At 35.8% G+C, this 15,758-nt stretch overlaps 2 protein-coding genes across 6 annotated transcripts; both read left to right on the forward strand.

The window, feature by feature from the left end:
* The first annotated feature begins 309 nt into the window (after positions 1-309).
* Positions 310-3,467, forward strand: LOC130948720 (uncharacterized). Of its 3 annotated transcripts, none has more exons than XM_057877572.1 (5): positions 310-559; positions 806-1,142; positions 1,284-1,375; positions 1,738-1,848; positions 3,212-3,466. In XM_057877572.1, the coding sequence occupies exons 1-5, from the start codon at positions 449-451 to the stop codon at positions 3,371-3,373; spliced, it is 813 nt and encodes a 270-aa protein (XP_057733555.1). In that variant the 5' UTR covers positions 310-448; the 3' UTR covers positions 3,374-3,466. The 3 variants fall into 3 exon arrangements, with proteins under 3 accessions (XP_057733555.1, XP_057733557.1, XP_057733556.1); XM_057877574.1 differs by having other exon boundaries at positions 3,176-3,398; XM_057877573.1 differs by lacking the exon at positions 1,738-1,848 and having other exon boundaries at positions 3,212-3,467.
* Positions 3,468-8,862: 5,395 nt separating this feature from the next.
* LOC130948722 (F-box/FBD/LRR-repeat protein At5g56420-like) lies at positions 8,863-11,740 on the forward strand. 3 transcript variants are annotated; one of them, XM_057877576.1, is made up of 4 exons: positions 9,448-9,741; positions 9,840-9,983; positions 10,075-10,372; positions 10,638-11,740. In XM_057877576.1, the coding sequence occupies exons 1-4, from the start codon at positions 9,622-9,624 to the stop codon at positions 10,640-10,642; spliced, it is 567 nt and encodes a 188-aa protein (XP_057733559.1). In that variant the 5' UTR covers positions 9,448-9,621; the 3' UTR covers positions 10,643-11,740. The 3 variants fall into 3 exon arrangements, 2 of the variants coding, with proteins under 2 accessions (XP_057733559.1, XP_057733558.1); XM_057877575.1 differs by lacking the exon at positions 10,638-11,740 and having other exon boundaries at positions 10,075-10,630; XR_009073176.1 differs by lacking the exons at positions 10,075-10,372; positions 10,638-11,740 and having other exon boundaries at positions 8,863-9,741; positions 9,840-9,981.
* The last annotated feature ends 4,018 nt before the right edge of the window (positions 11,741-15,758 follow it).

Here is a 15,758-nt window from a genome sequence, read left to right on the forward strand (position 1 = left end):
ATTAAATTTTCAGTTACTTTTAAATAATATTTTAGTCTTTTCATATTAATTCTAAAAGAATTTTTTTTTTCTTTTCATTTTTTTATAGTTTTATGATAATCTAATATCAAATCAAAATAAAATAATATAATCTGATTTAATAATGGTCCAGGTTTTTTTTATCGGACAAAAACTTGAAAAACCCCGTAGCCCAAATGGATTTGTTTTTAGTATACAAGCCCAGGAGTCCAACACAAAAATAAATACAAATAATAATGATAAAAACAAATAAAATACAACTTTATTACTTTGCTTATAGAATTTCGATACTCCAAAAGTTGTAAGGAGCATTTAATCGGGTCCCCACTTGCAACCCAAACAAGCTCTAAATTGTTGCAGCATAAAAATGCTGATGAAAAATTGAAGCGCGGAAGAAATCCAGCGCGGAAGCAGGAAGGGGTGAGCGGCGATGGGGAAAGAAGGTTTCACGGCACCGTTGGACTCACCTTCTTCAACTGGCAACCCTATCCTTACCCGTCCTTCTCTCAAATCTCACTCCCAATTCAACTGGAAGCTCAAGGTTCCTTCCTTCTTTTTTTTTTCCCTCTTCCACCTCATCACTCATCATCTCTCTACTATTGTAATTAATCAACCGTGAAAGAAATTCTCAAGTATTCATTTCTTAAACTCTTTGAAGTATGTATGTATCCTCTTTGGACGCGATTGATTGAATTCCCACCCTAAAAGATAAAACTGAAGCAGAAATCCTAGTATCAGTGTGAATTTGAATATGAATATGAATGACATGTACAATTGTCGATTTCAGCTTCGGGAGAACTGCTACAATAGAGTGAGAGAGGACAGAAGTCGGTTACTGTGGAGACTGAGAACAAGCACGCTCAAAACCTCTCATTCTCAACAATGCAGTCCACAGCAGCAAGAGGTTGATATCGTGAGATCCGCATTCGAGGATATTGTCTCTGATGAATTCCAGAAAATGAAAGGCAACTCCACCGACACTCGTCTTTTTGATTCTGAGATGGATGATATATGGGAGTACGATGGTGTTCATTCCTCTTGCCAGGGTGAATGTGAAGACATTCTCTTAGAAATGCAAAGGATATTTTATGAAGATCTCGATTCCTACCCACCCATGCAGCAAGGTAACGAACAATGATGCCATCGTATTTTATATTGGTGGTATATACCACCCTCCTTGTTTCGTTATGTGAATGTTGCTGCATTGCTTGTGTTTATGTTTGATTCCATTAACTGTCAGTTGTTTATGTCCTTTTTTCCTGTAGGTTTGGAAAATGAACTTGATACTTGGGAAGATGAAGTGGATGAGTATTTGGCAAGTGCAGTTTTTGAGCATATGCAGCTAAATGAAGATAAGGTTTGAATGCCACATGACAATTTCATCCATAATTATTAGCATTGGTAACTGACATTCATGGATAAATGCACACCCCAACACAGTGGTACTATACTTTCATGTCTGGATGCTATTTCTGTGCTATGTTGGAAATAACAAAATAGTAACATCATTGATCTATTTTATGAAGATGTGGCAGTCTTAGTTGTCAACTACCTAAATATTTCCAGCAAAGCACAACAAATGGAGTGTTTGTGTATCAATGATGTGTATTTATTTGCATTGTCATCATACTAGATTTAACGTAACAAATGCGAAGAACCTAAAAGTTAGTCTCCTTTTTCGTATTGTTTGAGTTAAGTCCCTGATTTGGTTGATATTAGGCCCACAAAGAGGAGATTTGGTGTCCTATTTGTAAGCGAGGAGAACTTAAAGAGGATCACAAACTTATATACTGTACTCACTGTGAACTTCGACTAAACAAAGCCAGTGAGGTACTTATATGGTTATATTTCCCTTCTTTGTTGTGACCTTTATTTTTGCTCCTCTCTCAAATAATTTCTTTTATTTCACTTTTAGACTAGATACTCCCAGACTTAACATTGGATGCCAGACTTAGCATTGCAAATTTATTTATCTGATCTCTGGAGATTTCTATTTGTTTCATTGCTGAATGCCAGACTTAACATTATGCTTCAGGATCCAAATGTGGGAGAGAAATTTCCTGGGAGAGATAGGGAATTGACCATCTTTTGCTTAGAAATTACATTTGGGATTTGTTTGTTTGGAGTGAAATAGGAGGGAAATAGATGGTGGGAGGGAAGAGAATTAGAAAATTTTCTTCTTAATTTTACTTCAAAATTTGAAATTCCTCTTCCCCCTTCTCTATTTCCCTCCTACTTCACTCCAAGCAAACAAAGCCTTAGAGTATATGATAGAGTTGCGGCCAGTAACAGGTTTGGGCTATTTTTACAAGAGAAGAGATAAGTAGCACTACTCTATTAGCTGATAGTTAGCAATTCTAGCTTGGTTTAGCTGGCTGTTGGTTAGTTAGCTCTACTTCTAAGTTCTAACTACCTATGAATAGCTGTATTGTAGTTAGTTTTGGTTTTATGCTTTTCTGTTTTGTCCATTCAGTTAGAGCTGGAGAGAATCTCTCTCTCTCTCTCTCTCTCTCTCTCTCTCTCCAAGTTGGTAGTTCCAACTGTCTAAGAACACCTTCTAGGGACTGCAATTTGCAATCCCTGTTCAGCAATAAAGTCCTAAACGTTCTGCTAGCTCCTGCTTCTATGAACTGGTATCAGTAGCTTGAGGATCCTGGTGCTGAATAGTTGTATTGTTGTTAGTTTGGGTTTCATGCTTTCTGTTTGTCAATTCTGTTAGAACTGGAGAGAAACTCTCTCTCTCTGTGTTGAGTTGGTAGTTCCATCTGTGTAAGAATTCCTAGGGAGTGCGATTTGCAGTCCCTGTTCATCAATAAAGCCCCAACGTTTCTGCTAGTTCCTGAAGCTATATATAAAAAATATTCGGTAAATAAGCCACAGTTTTCAAACCAAACGAGCCCATCTTTTTGCGGACAGCAGAGGGATCCCTGTAGAAAAATCTATGGGGATTGATTTGTACTTTGAAGGGAGGGTTCAGACTTTGGGATTCCATCAGCTATATTGATAATTCGATTGCCTCAAATAGTTCATTGGGTTGCTGTGGATTGTTATGTATTTTTGGATCCATTTTTCTTTCGAATTTTCTATTGCTTTTACAAATGTAAAATAGGAGACGGACCAGCCAGATGAACTACTGCTTGATGCTATTATTTTGAAGGTTTCTGACTGCCAGTGGTCAACTGTGTGATTTCAGCTTACTTTGGGATTCTTACGAGAGCGGCTAGCTGAAGCCCACACAGAGCATCTGGACAGGGGCTGTAGGTTGAAGCCCAAATTTTGTGTAAAGACACAGTTTAGTTTAACTGCATTATACATTTCATGTGAAGGTTGTGAAACATTTGAGGTTGTAATTTGACAGTTTCGTTATTTATGGTTTGGAGTTTGGACTGTTGTATCAGAGGTTCAACACGCATCAAGATTTTTCTGCCTATTTTTGGTTTTTCCTTTTTCTTTTTTCATTGCTTTTGGTGGGAAGGACAATGATTGTGCAGTAGACTAGAGTAGAAGCTAAGAACCACTATGGGCAGAGCAAAAAAGGACGGAATAGGGTAGGCGAACTAATTCACATCTGAATATTCAAACTGATCCCAAAGACCTTTACCGTTTACCCACTCTCTTTTTACTTGAAAGAATTAACTCGTTACTAATAAACTAAGTTTAAAATATATAATATTTAAACATGTTATATGCACACAAAAAATCGATCATCGGTATAAAATATATATTGAAATTTAAAATATATTAGTAATAAATTAAATAATATATATTTATACACAAATACATAATAACTTATTTAGTAGCTGATTTTTAGTGTGTTTATAGTATTCTTTATTAATATTATTGTTCCAAAAAATTGCCTGAAAGAATATGATTTGGGTCTAAACGTGAGGTTCAGACTACTTTGGATGAGGATTTCGACGTCTTTTCCAATGTGGCAGTACCGTTCAAGGTCTTTGAATGAGGATGGTGGATAATATTTACAAAGAATTCTAATATTTAAGTTAGCAAGTATTTTAGGCAGGTTTAAGTGAATTGAGATTAATAAATACCTACATTTGATGGGATATTTATATAGTTGACCGATGACTTTACTATCAGTCTGGAACTCTTCCACCTATAGTGGTACGTAGTTACTTCCCAATGTTTATAGAGTTATGTCACGTTTCAAGTAGTGGACAAGCTTATAGACATGCATCTATTAGTGTAGTTGAGAGGCCTTTCTTATTGCTCAAGTCGGGGCGGGCTTGGACCAAAAGATCCGCACTCCAAGTAGTGGACAAGCTTATAGACATGCATCTATTAGTGTAGTTGAGAGGCCTTTCTTACTGCTCAAGTCGGGGCGGGCTTGGACCAAAAGATCCGCACTCCAGGTGAATTAGGTAGTTTTGTAGAATGGATCTTCTGGTCTCTTGTTGGATTTTATAGAAGTGAGTTTATTCACTTTAGTCTTGAATCTCGTAAGTTAGGATATGAATAGTGCACCTGCTCAAAGTCGAGTTTATGCAAGTTGGACCTCGAGCAAGCAGGTAAGTAAGTCGTGTATTTGGAACTTGAATATAAAAAAAGTGGCACTTATTATGTCTTATACTATTTTTACAACTTGTTTTTCTTGATATGATTAAGTTGAAGAAGTCAGTTGACTCGACGTAATTTAATTGACATGATATTTCGTTTTTTTATAACTGTTCGCGTACATTTTCAGTTTCTTTGATAACTATGTAGCATTTAGATCATGATAAAATTATTTTTTCCCCTTCTTATAGTTATATAAATTTGGTTCCTTTTCCTATTTTTCTTTTTCCTTCGTCTTCTGTGCACAAACTTTTATTCTTCTCTAACACACGAAAAACTCTTCTTTTTCACTAAAGCTATTATTCTCTTCCCAACTTTCTTTCTTTCATGCAAACTTTGGTGTTGCCAAATTTCAGGATCACACTTATAGTATTTCTCTGATTCTTTACTTCAAGGTTAGTGCTTTCCCTCCTTTACGTATACATTCGCATAATCATAGGAGAATTAATTTTAACGAGATAACAATATGGTATTTAGTTATCAGTTATCACATGAGGTATTTTTATATATAGAATTATTAATCAATTATGTATGGTTTCTGATGAAAAATAATATATTCAACATGAATATTGTTTGTTAGGTAGAAGATAACAGATTGACAAAGAAAATTAATTACAATGGGTATATTTATTTTAAAAAATATTTTTTTATATAATACTATAAAAAATATCATGGTCACCCTGAATTACTACATATTCAACTTCCATCAACAGTGATAGAATGCCTAAATTGAGACATTTTTTAGACTATAATATTTGTCAAACAAACAATTAATGAAACACTCATCCATACCTTCTCATTTTGAGTATATTTATACATAAAAAAAAGTTGAAATAGTAAAAGTGATAAAAATGATGATTTTTATAATTTTGTGTGGCTATCTATATTTAGAAGACTAGAAGACTATGATTATCTAACAAAATTAATTTTATTTATTGCATTCAATTTGAATAAGTAAAAAACTATCTTATTTTATTTTAGTCCTTAATTCACATTATTTAAATTTAGCTCAATATATATGATTTGATTTGATTTAATTATTAGTGAAAAATATATTGAGAATCTATTTTATGCATAGATTTGTTATTTTAATGATTAATTAATTAATTAATACATATAATTAATATAATTAATTTGATTTAATAAATTAAAAAAAATAAATTAAAAAATACTAACAAAATATTAAAAGAAATAAATTAAAAATACTACCAAATCAATTTGATATAAATTATAATAAATTATGTGATATTTAAATATCTAATCAAATCAATTAGTTGATATAGTTTATTTATCATAATAAATTGTATTTAATGAGTCAAAAAAAACAAATCGTTAAACACTCTCGTAAGCATGCATATCACGTCAACTCCATCATTAAGTGCAGAAACCTGATTTTTATATAATAGAATAGATAATAAATAGAATATATGAAAATATTATATAATAGATTTTTTTAAATTCTTATTGTTTGTTCGTTGCTAATTTTTATATAATTACTTAATAATTTCCACCTATGAAACTATCAACTACCTCATATTATGATTTAATTAATAAAAATTATGACATTAATATTTTTTCATAAATCTTGTTATTATTTATAATTAGGAAATAGTCATAAATAAATTTTATATTACCTTTAAAATTTTAGCGTAATTGAGTATAATTTTTACATTTTGAAATGAATTTACTCAAAAAAATTAATATGTAAATCACATTATTATTAGGGGTAAGTACGATTTTGGTCCCTTAAGTTTAGTGCCAGAATCGAATTCGTCCCTCTTGTTATTTTGCCATTAAAATCGTCCTTAATGTTTTTTTTTGTATTAAAATCGTCCTTTTTAATAAAATTTTTTGTTTTATTCCTAAACTACCCCTATTCCTATTTTAATAAAAAAAATATAAAATAAAAAAAAAAACGAAAACGCAGTGTTTGGGGAGGGGAAGAAAACGCGTTGGGTGGGGGGGGGGGGTTGGGAAAGAAAAGGGTATACAAAGGGGAAGGGGAGGGAAGGGGAGGGGGACGGCGCCGAGGAGCCTCCGTCGTCGCCGCCGTGACCTCGTCGTCGCCGTGACTTCTGTTTCTGTTTCTGTTTCTCTTGAATTTCTGTTTCTCTATTTTTCTATTTCTGTTTCTGTTTGGGGTGGAGGGAAGGGGAGACGGGAAGGGGAAAGGGGAGACGGGGAGGGGGAGGGGACGCGTGGGGGGGGGGTGGAGGGGAGGGGGAAGGGGACGCGTTGGGGTGGGGGTGGGGGGGAGGGGACAGTGGGGGTGGGGAGGGGGAAGGGGACAGTGGAGACGGGGAGGGGGAGGGGGAGAGGACAGTGGGGGTGGGGAAGGGGAAGGGGACAGTGGAGACGGGGAGGGGGAGGGGGAGGGGACGCGTGGGGTGGGGGTGGGGGGAGGGGACAGTGGGGGTGGGGACGGGGAGGGGACAGTGGGGGTGGGGAGGGGGAAGGGGACAGTGGGGGTGGGGGGAAGGGGGAATGGGAGGCGGGGAGGGGGAAGGGAAAAGGGGAGATGGGAGACGGGGAGGGGGAGGGGACAGTGGGGGTGGGGAAGGGGAAGGGGACAGTGGAGACGGGAAGGGGGAGGAGGAGGGGACGCGTGGGGTGGGGGTGGGGGGAGGGGACAGTGGGGACGGGGAGGGGACAGTGGGGGTGGGGAGGGGGAGGGGGAGGGGACGCGTGGGGTGGGGGTGGGGAGGGGGAAGGGGACAGTGGAGGTGGGGGGAAGGGGACAGTGGAGGTGGGGGGAAGGGGGAATGGGAGGCGAGGAGGGGGAAGGGAAAAGGGGAGACGGGAGACGGGGAGGGGGAGGGGACAGTGGGGGTGGGGGGAAGGGGGAAGGGGGAGGGGACAGTGGGGGTGGGGGAAAAGGGGAAGGGTAGAATTGTCATTAAAAAAAAATTTTAATTACAAAGGACGAAAGTTAAATACAAATGCAACATTAAGGACGATTTTAATGGCAAAATAACAAGAGGGACGAATTCGATTCTGGCACTAAACTTAAGGGACCAAAATCGTACTTACCCCTTATTATTATAAATTACATTTTTAACATAATTAGTGGTGTTTATTTGAACCATTAAATTTAGCTTCTAATAATATTAAAATTAACCTATTTTATTATCTTGTGCCTTCAAATAATTTACACGACTAACATAAAAACATAACAATTGAAAAAAAAAATCATTACAATGGGTATATTCATTTTAACAATTATTCTTTTATCTAATATATACTATAAAAAAATACATTGGCCACTTTGAATTGCTACAGGTCAACTTCCATCCACATTAGTAGAATGCCTAAATTGAGATATATTCATCAAACAAATAACACTCATCCGTACTTTCTCATTTTGGGTACATTTATATATAAAATAAATTATACATAAAAAAAAAATAAGAAGAAAAGAAGAGTTGAAATAACAAGAGTATTAAAAATTATGATTCTTATAATTTTGTATGGTCATCTATATATAGTAGACCAGATAACTATAATTATCTAACAAAATTAATTTGTATTTATTGCACTCAACTTGAATAATTAAGAAATTATCTTATTTTAATTTAGTTTTTAATTCACATGATTTGAATTTAGCTTAATATATATTATTTGATTTGATTTGATTTGATTATTAGTTGAAAATATCTCAGTTGTCTATTTTATTCATAAATTTATTATTTAATGACTAATAAATTAATCAAATTAATTAATTAGTACACACAATAAATTTGGTTTAATAAATTAAAAGAATTAAATTAAAAAATACTAACAAAATATTAAAATAAATAAATTAAAAAATATTACTAAATCAAATTGGTATAAATTATAATAAATTATATGATATTTAAATATTTAATCAAATCAATTAGTTGATATAGTTAGTTTATCGTAATAACTTGTATTTAATGAGATAAAAAAATAAACCAAAAAACACTTTCAGAAGCATGTCATATCAGCTCCATTGTTAAATGCAGAAATCCGATTTTTATATAATAGAATAGATAGATTTTTATATTTCAAATAATATCTATATAAATTCTAACTTAAAAAAATTTTAAAATTAAAAAAAAGCTAAATTGTTTATTGATTTTTCAAATTTAAATAAATCAACTCAAAATAAATGATAATAATTTAAATTTAATAAAATTAAAAGATAAATTCAAATCATATAATACCATTTATAATAATCTTAGTCAAATCTATATAATCAAAATCAATCAAACAAACACCCTTGATTTTTCTTTAAATCCTAAACCCTAGAGCTGAGTCTAACCCTCACCGGAGACAAACTTGAGAAAGCGAAACCATCAACCATGAAGATGGATAGGATCAGTTTGTTACCGGACTCTATCCTTTGCGACATTCTCTCTTGCCTCCCAACAAAAGAAGCTGTATCCACCGGTATCCTCTCTCGCAGGTGGCGCCATGTTTGGAAGGATCTCCAAGTCCTTGACATAGAGGATAGAGCCCCTCGGTGGACGCCGGAATGGGAAGATCGATTTGATTCGTATGTGAATGCTATTTTAGGTCAGCGCAATACAGATTACTCCATTCAAAAGTTCCGCCTCACTTGCAATAAAGTTTCAGAGAGTCTCATATTAACATTGCTTGATGCCATCATTGGGCCCCATCTTCAAGAACTGTATCTCAGCATTGATCCGGTGTTTCGAATCAACTTGCCTAAAGCCATACTCACTTATCCAGAGTTTCCAAATGTTTATCTGCCATCCCTCAAGAACCTAGAGTTGGATTTCGTCTCTGTGAACCCCAGCAAGCTTTTATCCGGCTGCCCTGTTCTTGAAAATCTTAAACTCATTGTATCGAGCATATCCCCAGATAATAGTAAAGTTTATATACCTACAATCCAGATGCCTTGCACATTGAAAAGTTTAATCTTTGAAGATAACGTGTTTTTTTCTGGGATTAGCCATCGTGTGATAGACACGCCTTCTCTTGAATACCTCCACATGAAGGACCTTCACGAACTCTGAGCTAAAATTTTCTTTTAGCAATTTCACTAACATGGTGGAGGCACATCTTGATATTCTGCATAACGATATTAAGTATATTGGTTGGGTGCCCCACCTTCTCCATGCACTCCGCGAAACAAAATTCTTGGCATTGAAAGGTTACACAGCACTGGTAACATGCTTGATGTAACTCCATTATTTGAATTTATAAATTCTAACTATAATTATGAATTATGACTTATAATTGTTATGTACTTATCTTCTATGCAGTGCTTATTTAGTGCCCCAGCTTTCGAATTTCACCGTTTGCTCAATCTAGAGCTTGATGTTCCATGTTTCAACACAAACTTCCTGCTAAACTTCCTTCATAATTCTCATGTACTTGAAACTCTTGTGATTCATGATATTTCCAGGGTATGAATACATTTCAATTTAAAACTAGTGTCTCTATTTCTTTTTTGTTGTTTGCCCGAGTCTATTGAAAAGTTTTATTTTTTGTTTTCAGGACAAATATTTTCGTCCGCTGGAGTATGATGGGACAGCACCACCAACCATGGTTCCCAATTGTGTGACGTCACATCTCAAGAGTTTTGAATTTAGAGGATATGAAGACTCTGCAGGTGAGCGTGAATTTATTGCATATCTTTTGCAAAGAGGACTTGCTCTGAAGACCGTCACAATTCATCTTAAATATGTTTTCAACCAAGAGACAAAGTACGATATTGTCAGCGAATTATCTGCTATACCAAGGGGCTCTGCAACATGCCAACTAAATTTCATTGACCAAAATGCTGTTGAGCATGGTATGAATTCTCACTAACTCTATTCTCTGGTTGTTCATTGATCAAAGGTGTTATCATGTTAGAGCCTTAAAAAGTTCTAAAAATTATTCAAGTTGAATAACTGTTGGGACAATTTTAGGCCAGTCTGCTACCTAAATTATTAAAATATTTGTTGATGCTTATGAATAAATTTGTTTGATACCCTGAAAACATGCACTTGAACATAGTAGGAAATTTATATATGCCGTTTAATGCTTTGAGTTGCATACATCAATTTGTGATGCAGGTTGATGGCAAGTTGGCAACTCTACACTTTGGTCAACTACAAAACGATTTTTGATGCATCATGACTAGGATATGAACCATGTTTTTATTTTTACTTTTCTGTGAATCTTTTATTTGCTTAATATATTTTTTCCAATAACATGTTTTTTTGATGCACTTGTTTGCAAAAAGAGGCAGAGGTAATTTTTCATTTAGTTGGTATTTTTGGTATTCATTCGTTTACTTGTGAGTCATATTTAAAAGAAACTATTTATTATTTTAAATCAAATTAAGTTTGGAAACAGAAAATTATCCCTTACTTCTTTTTATTTTAAATATATATCAGAAAATGTCCAAACACATATGGCGAAAATTTTTATCATTGTTATATTTGGAGGATTGTAATCATGCTGATTATTTGTGTGACTTTAGAATTGTTAAGTTGCTTAACACTGAATCAATGTTAGGCCAGTCTCCCACATTAATTCTCTGTTGATGTCTATGAATACTTCTTACAAAAAAATATGTAATTTGGTTTGATGCCCTGTTTTTCTTTTTTCTGCATGACTTGTAACTAATTGTGCACATATAGACTGAAGAGTGAGTTAGTTAATTGAGTTAGATTTAGACTAGTTGTATTTATCTCTAGCTAGCAGGTCCACTTAGATAGAGTATATACATAAAACGTGTAACGTGTAAGATTGCTGACCAATCTTTTCTTCATATCCTCTGTAATTTTTCTCTCTAACACTAATGAGAATCAGAATACAGAACTTCCTCTTTTCCATATTCCACTCTTGAGTCACACACGGTTAAAGTACTCGAGCTAATCAAGGTCACCTGGTCTTAATGTTTCTTATTGTTCCTAAGTATGCTTGTCCTAGCTTAAACAACTAGCTGAAGTAGGATTTTTATTGGAGAGATACATTCTTGTTCTATTTAATTTTTTGGTGGATTTTGAGGGATAGAAATGATATCTACAATTCTGATGATGGATGAGGTGCTAACAAAGTAGTAAGTATGATCCGGAGTTCAACTTGAGAAATACTTGTCATCTTTAATATGCACATTTTTTATCTCTTTTTGTGCTTTGAGTTAGAACTGGAAGACTTGCATCACCTTGATTCAAAGGACATCTAATCACTTAACTGATCTTATAGATAAAAATGCTGCTTCAAATTTGGAGGAATATGTGGAATGAATTTAGCCTTGAAATGAGCTCTCCATCATATCTTTTGCTTAGATAGGAACTAAGCCAATTAATTTGGCTTTGTTTTCTTATTTTTTCTGTTTTCTTTTTCCTTTTTTTTGGCGGAATATTGATGGATATTGTTGTCCTATAGAACCCTCTTCTTGAAAAGTCTTCAGTTTTAGCCAACACTGCAATGAAGATGAATTTCATGCATGAAAAAACAATAAACAAAAACAAGCATATAGAAGATGGAACCTCTAAAGTGCTGTCCCTTTGGTGAGTGAAGTTTGGTTATAACTGATATGAAGAGGCCTTTTAAAAAAAAGTGCAAACATGTCCATTGTAGTTCAATGCAGGTATAACATGATTTGATGATGACATAGAAGCTCCTTTGGAATCAATTAGGCTTGACATAGGTATTGCCCTCTCTAAAGTTGGCAACTTGACATCACTTGAAATATATGAATGGAGTGAGACAAGGATTGTGTTTTGGATGAATTCCTTGAGAGAATCATCTCTCAGCGTCAATATATATATATACATAGGTACAGAAATAAAATCCCTTAATACTAGGAGATATGATAGAATCAGATCCCTTAATACTAGGAGATCCAACAGAATCAGATATCTAAAGAGGGAAACTATATCAAAACAGATCTAATCTGATATTCAACACTCCCCCTCAAGTACAACCAAAGACTCGTAGTGGAAGAGAAAAAATGTGTTCATGAGGAAATAAAATGGAGTGAGGAACTTGATTTTGTAAAACAGAAGAAGGCATACGATTAATTAAATATGTAGTTAAAATAACCTCACCCCAAAACTTAAGGGAAACATGAGTATGGAGAAGAAGAGTGCGAGCAGTTTCAATCAAGTGACGATGTTTACGCTCAGCCACACCATTCTATTGAGGGGTATGAGGACAAGACGATTGATGTAGAATGCCTTGGGAGGACAAGGAAGACGAAAAGGGTGTTGAAAAATACTCACGAGTATTATCACTTCGTAAAATTTTAATTGAAGTTTTGAATTGGTTTTGAATTTCAGAACAGAAAGACTTGAAATATACAAATAATTCAGATCTATCCTTCATTAAATATAACCAAGTGCAACGAGAAAAGTCATCAATAAATGTGACAAAATAACGAAAACCAGAATGAGAAGTAACCCGACTAGGTCCCCATACATCAGAATGAATAACAGAAAAGGGAGACGCAGCCCGTGTATTGACACGACTTGTAAAGGAACTACAAACATGTTTACCTAAATGACAAGTTTGACACTCTAAGGTAGTAAGGCGAGATAAACTCGGGACCATAGCTTGTAACTTCGAGAGGCTGGGATGTCCCAGGCGACAATGGACCACGTCCGGAGACTCAACAGCAGCAATAGAAGACATAGTAGTAGTGGGTAAGGCAAGCCGATACAGTCCTTGAGACTCACATCCTGTACCAATCGTCTGTCCCGTCCCTCGATCCTACACAATGACGGAGTCAGCAAAAAAGGTAACAGAACAATTGAGAGAACGAGTAAGTTGGCTAATAGAAATCAAATTGAAAGGACAATTGGACATGTAAAGAACAGATTTCAAAGGTAATGTAGGAAGAGGAGTAGCTTGACATATTCCCTTAGCACCAATTTTAGAACCATCAGCCAAAGTGATAGAAGGAAGAAATGTAGGGTGTTAAAGTTTAAAGAGGACAGAAGAAGTACCAGAAATGTGATCAGAAGCACCTGAGTCAAGGACCCATGGTCCAAGAGAAGACGAATGAGAGATACAAGCAACAGAATTACCAGAGTGGGCCACTGAAACAACGGGAGTAGATGCCTGCTTTGAAGCTTGGTACTTGAGAAACTCATCATAATCATTGCCAGAGACAAATATCCCTTGTGGTTGTGCGGCGGAGTGAACGTCAGATGGCTCATTAGTTTGGACAACATTAGCTACCTTGGTAGGACGACCATGGAGAGCATAACATTTATCCTGAGTATGACCAATCATATGGCAATGGGTACAACTAAGGCGAGTACGATTACCACGACCATTACCACGACCCCCACGGCCGCCGCGAGTGGGCACTTGAAAGGACACTTGAGAAGAAGATTGGGATGCCAATGCAGTTTGGTCGAAAGTATGGGTCTCAAGAGAGGGGCCGGATTGCAAGAGTCGTGCAAATATGTCTTGAAGAGAAGGAACGGGTGAGGTGCCCAATATTTGTTGCCGAAGAGATTCAAGTTCAGCTGGCAACCCAAGTAACGTAAGTACCAAAAATAGCTTTCCCTGTTGAGCATGATGGTCATCAGCATTAGACACATAGGGAAGGAGAGTCGAGAACTCTTCCTTGACAACTTCCACAGCCCCAACATAAGATTCCATATCAGTTCCTTGAAGCTGTAAACTACACAGCTTCTTAGCAACATGGTAAAGTCTTGCAATGTCATTAGTGTATAAAGCTTTAGCACGATCCCACACCTTTTTACAAGTTTTGTAAGCCCGAAACATAGTCAGCTTTGGTGGATCAATGGTCTGCCACATAAGGTTACATAGTTGGGCATCAATCTTCTTCCAAGTGGTTTTGTCAACGGCGCGAACATCATCAACAGATTTAGTAAGGTGGTCTTCATAGCCTTGGTCCATGAACCAAAGTTCCACAGAATCAGCCCAAGAAAGGTAATTTTTGGCACCCATCAATTTTTCAGAGGTCATTGTAGCGGTTCCAGAAACGACAGATGTTAGAACAGCCGGTTTACTACCATTGGAGTTGGTGTCGGGGGTTACCTCAGAAGACATGATGGTAGACACTCAGAAACGGCCGGAAAACACCTGCAGAAGGGAAACGAGGGCCGGAAAAAGCCTGGGCAGCGGAGAAATTTTGGGAACAGGCCGAACTTGGCTTTCCGGTTCTGATTCTGGGGTTGCTTCGGAGTGGGTTTGATGTTTGACAAGGTTTTGGCCGAAAAAGCAGTTTCTGACGAAGAGACACAGCTGATAGTGTCAGCTGGTGAGGAAAGGGAACACGACTGAGAGATTGCAGCCGTAAAAGAAGAAAAACAAATAGAAATCAGAGCCGGGTCAAAACCCGCTCTGATACCAACTTGAAATATATGAATGGAGTGAGACAAAGATTGTGTTTTGGATGAATTCCTTGAGAGAATCATCTCTCAGCGTCAAAATATATATATACATAGGTACAGAAATAAAATCCCTTAATACTAGGAGAATATGATAGAATCAGATCCCTTAATACTAGGAGATCCAACAGAATTAGATATCTAAAGAGGGAAACTATATCAAAACAAATCTAATCTGATATTTAACAACATCTTATCATTTGCTCCACATTGCCACATGGGGTTGAACAAACATGTGGCTACTATCCTAAATATGTATGATGAACTTGCAGGAAGGGAAGCATTCATATTGATGATATATTGAGCCATAGGTGTGTGTCACTGTACAAGTCAAATAGTCAATAATGCTAATGTTTTCAGCAGAAACAAGAACATAGACATGAAAGAAAATCAATTTAAAGCTAATAACAAAAGCACAAAATCTCCAAAGGTATATGTTCCACAACAAAATGAAGCTTCATTTCTCCTTTACCATAAACTTGCTCTGTTTTCAATCTAAGATATCTACTTCTTTAGCAATAGAAAACAATAACAATAATAAAGCATTTTTTATCTAGCATGACATTCTCCATGGCTTGTAGAGAGCAAGAGGCAAAATCATAGTTCCAATCTCAATAAAATCCCAATTTATTGTATGTATCAATGGAACAATTTGCATTATTAGCATGGGAAATTTCAGTACAACAAGTACAATAAAAACTGATTCATGTAGTATTTCCGATCATGCACAAACACAATAATCAGATGGCAAAAAGAAAGATTAATACAAGTAGTAATTTCAAAATGTTTATTTTATCTCTATAACATAAAAGGATATTT

This window comes from Arachis stenosperma, chromosome 9 (genome assembly GCF_014773155.1).
Source record: "Arachis stenosperma cultivar V10309 chromosome 9, arast.V10309.gnm1.PFL2, whole genome shotgun sequence".
In the NCBI taxonomy this organism is placed as follows: domain Eukaryota; kingdom Viridiplantae; phylum Streptophyta; class Magnoliopsida; order Fabales; family Fabaceae; genus Arachis; species Arachis stenosperma.

Excerpts from the sequence above, each read along its gene's own strand:
- LOC130948720 (XM_057877572.1), top strand. The coding sequence starts at position 449 with ATGGGGAAAGAAGGTTTCACGGCACCGTTGGACTCACCTTCTTCAACT. Across the intron at positions 1,143-1,283 it reads CTACCCACCCATGCAGCAAG|GTTTGGAAAATGAACTTGAT; the intron begins GTAACGAACAAT and ends TTTTTCCTGTAG. Across the intron at positions 1,849-3,211 it reads GACTAAACAAAGCCAGTGAG|CTTACTTTGGGATTCTTACG; the intron begins GTACTTATATGG and ends GTGTGATTTCAG.
- LOC130948722 (XM_057877575.1), top strand. The coding sequence starts at position 9,622 with ATGGTGGAGGCACATCTTGATATTCTGCATAACGATATTAAGTATATT. Across the intron at positions 9,742-9,839 it reads TGAAAGGTTACACAGCACTG|TGCTTATTTAGTGCCCCAGC; the intron begins GTAACATGCTTG and ends TCTTCTATGCAG. Across the intron at positions 9,984-10,074 it reads TGATTCATGATATTTCCAGG|GACAAATATTTTCGTCCGCT; the intron begins GTATGAATACAT and ends TTTTGTTTTCAG.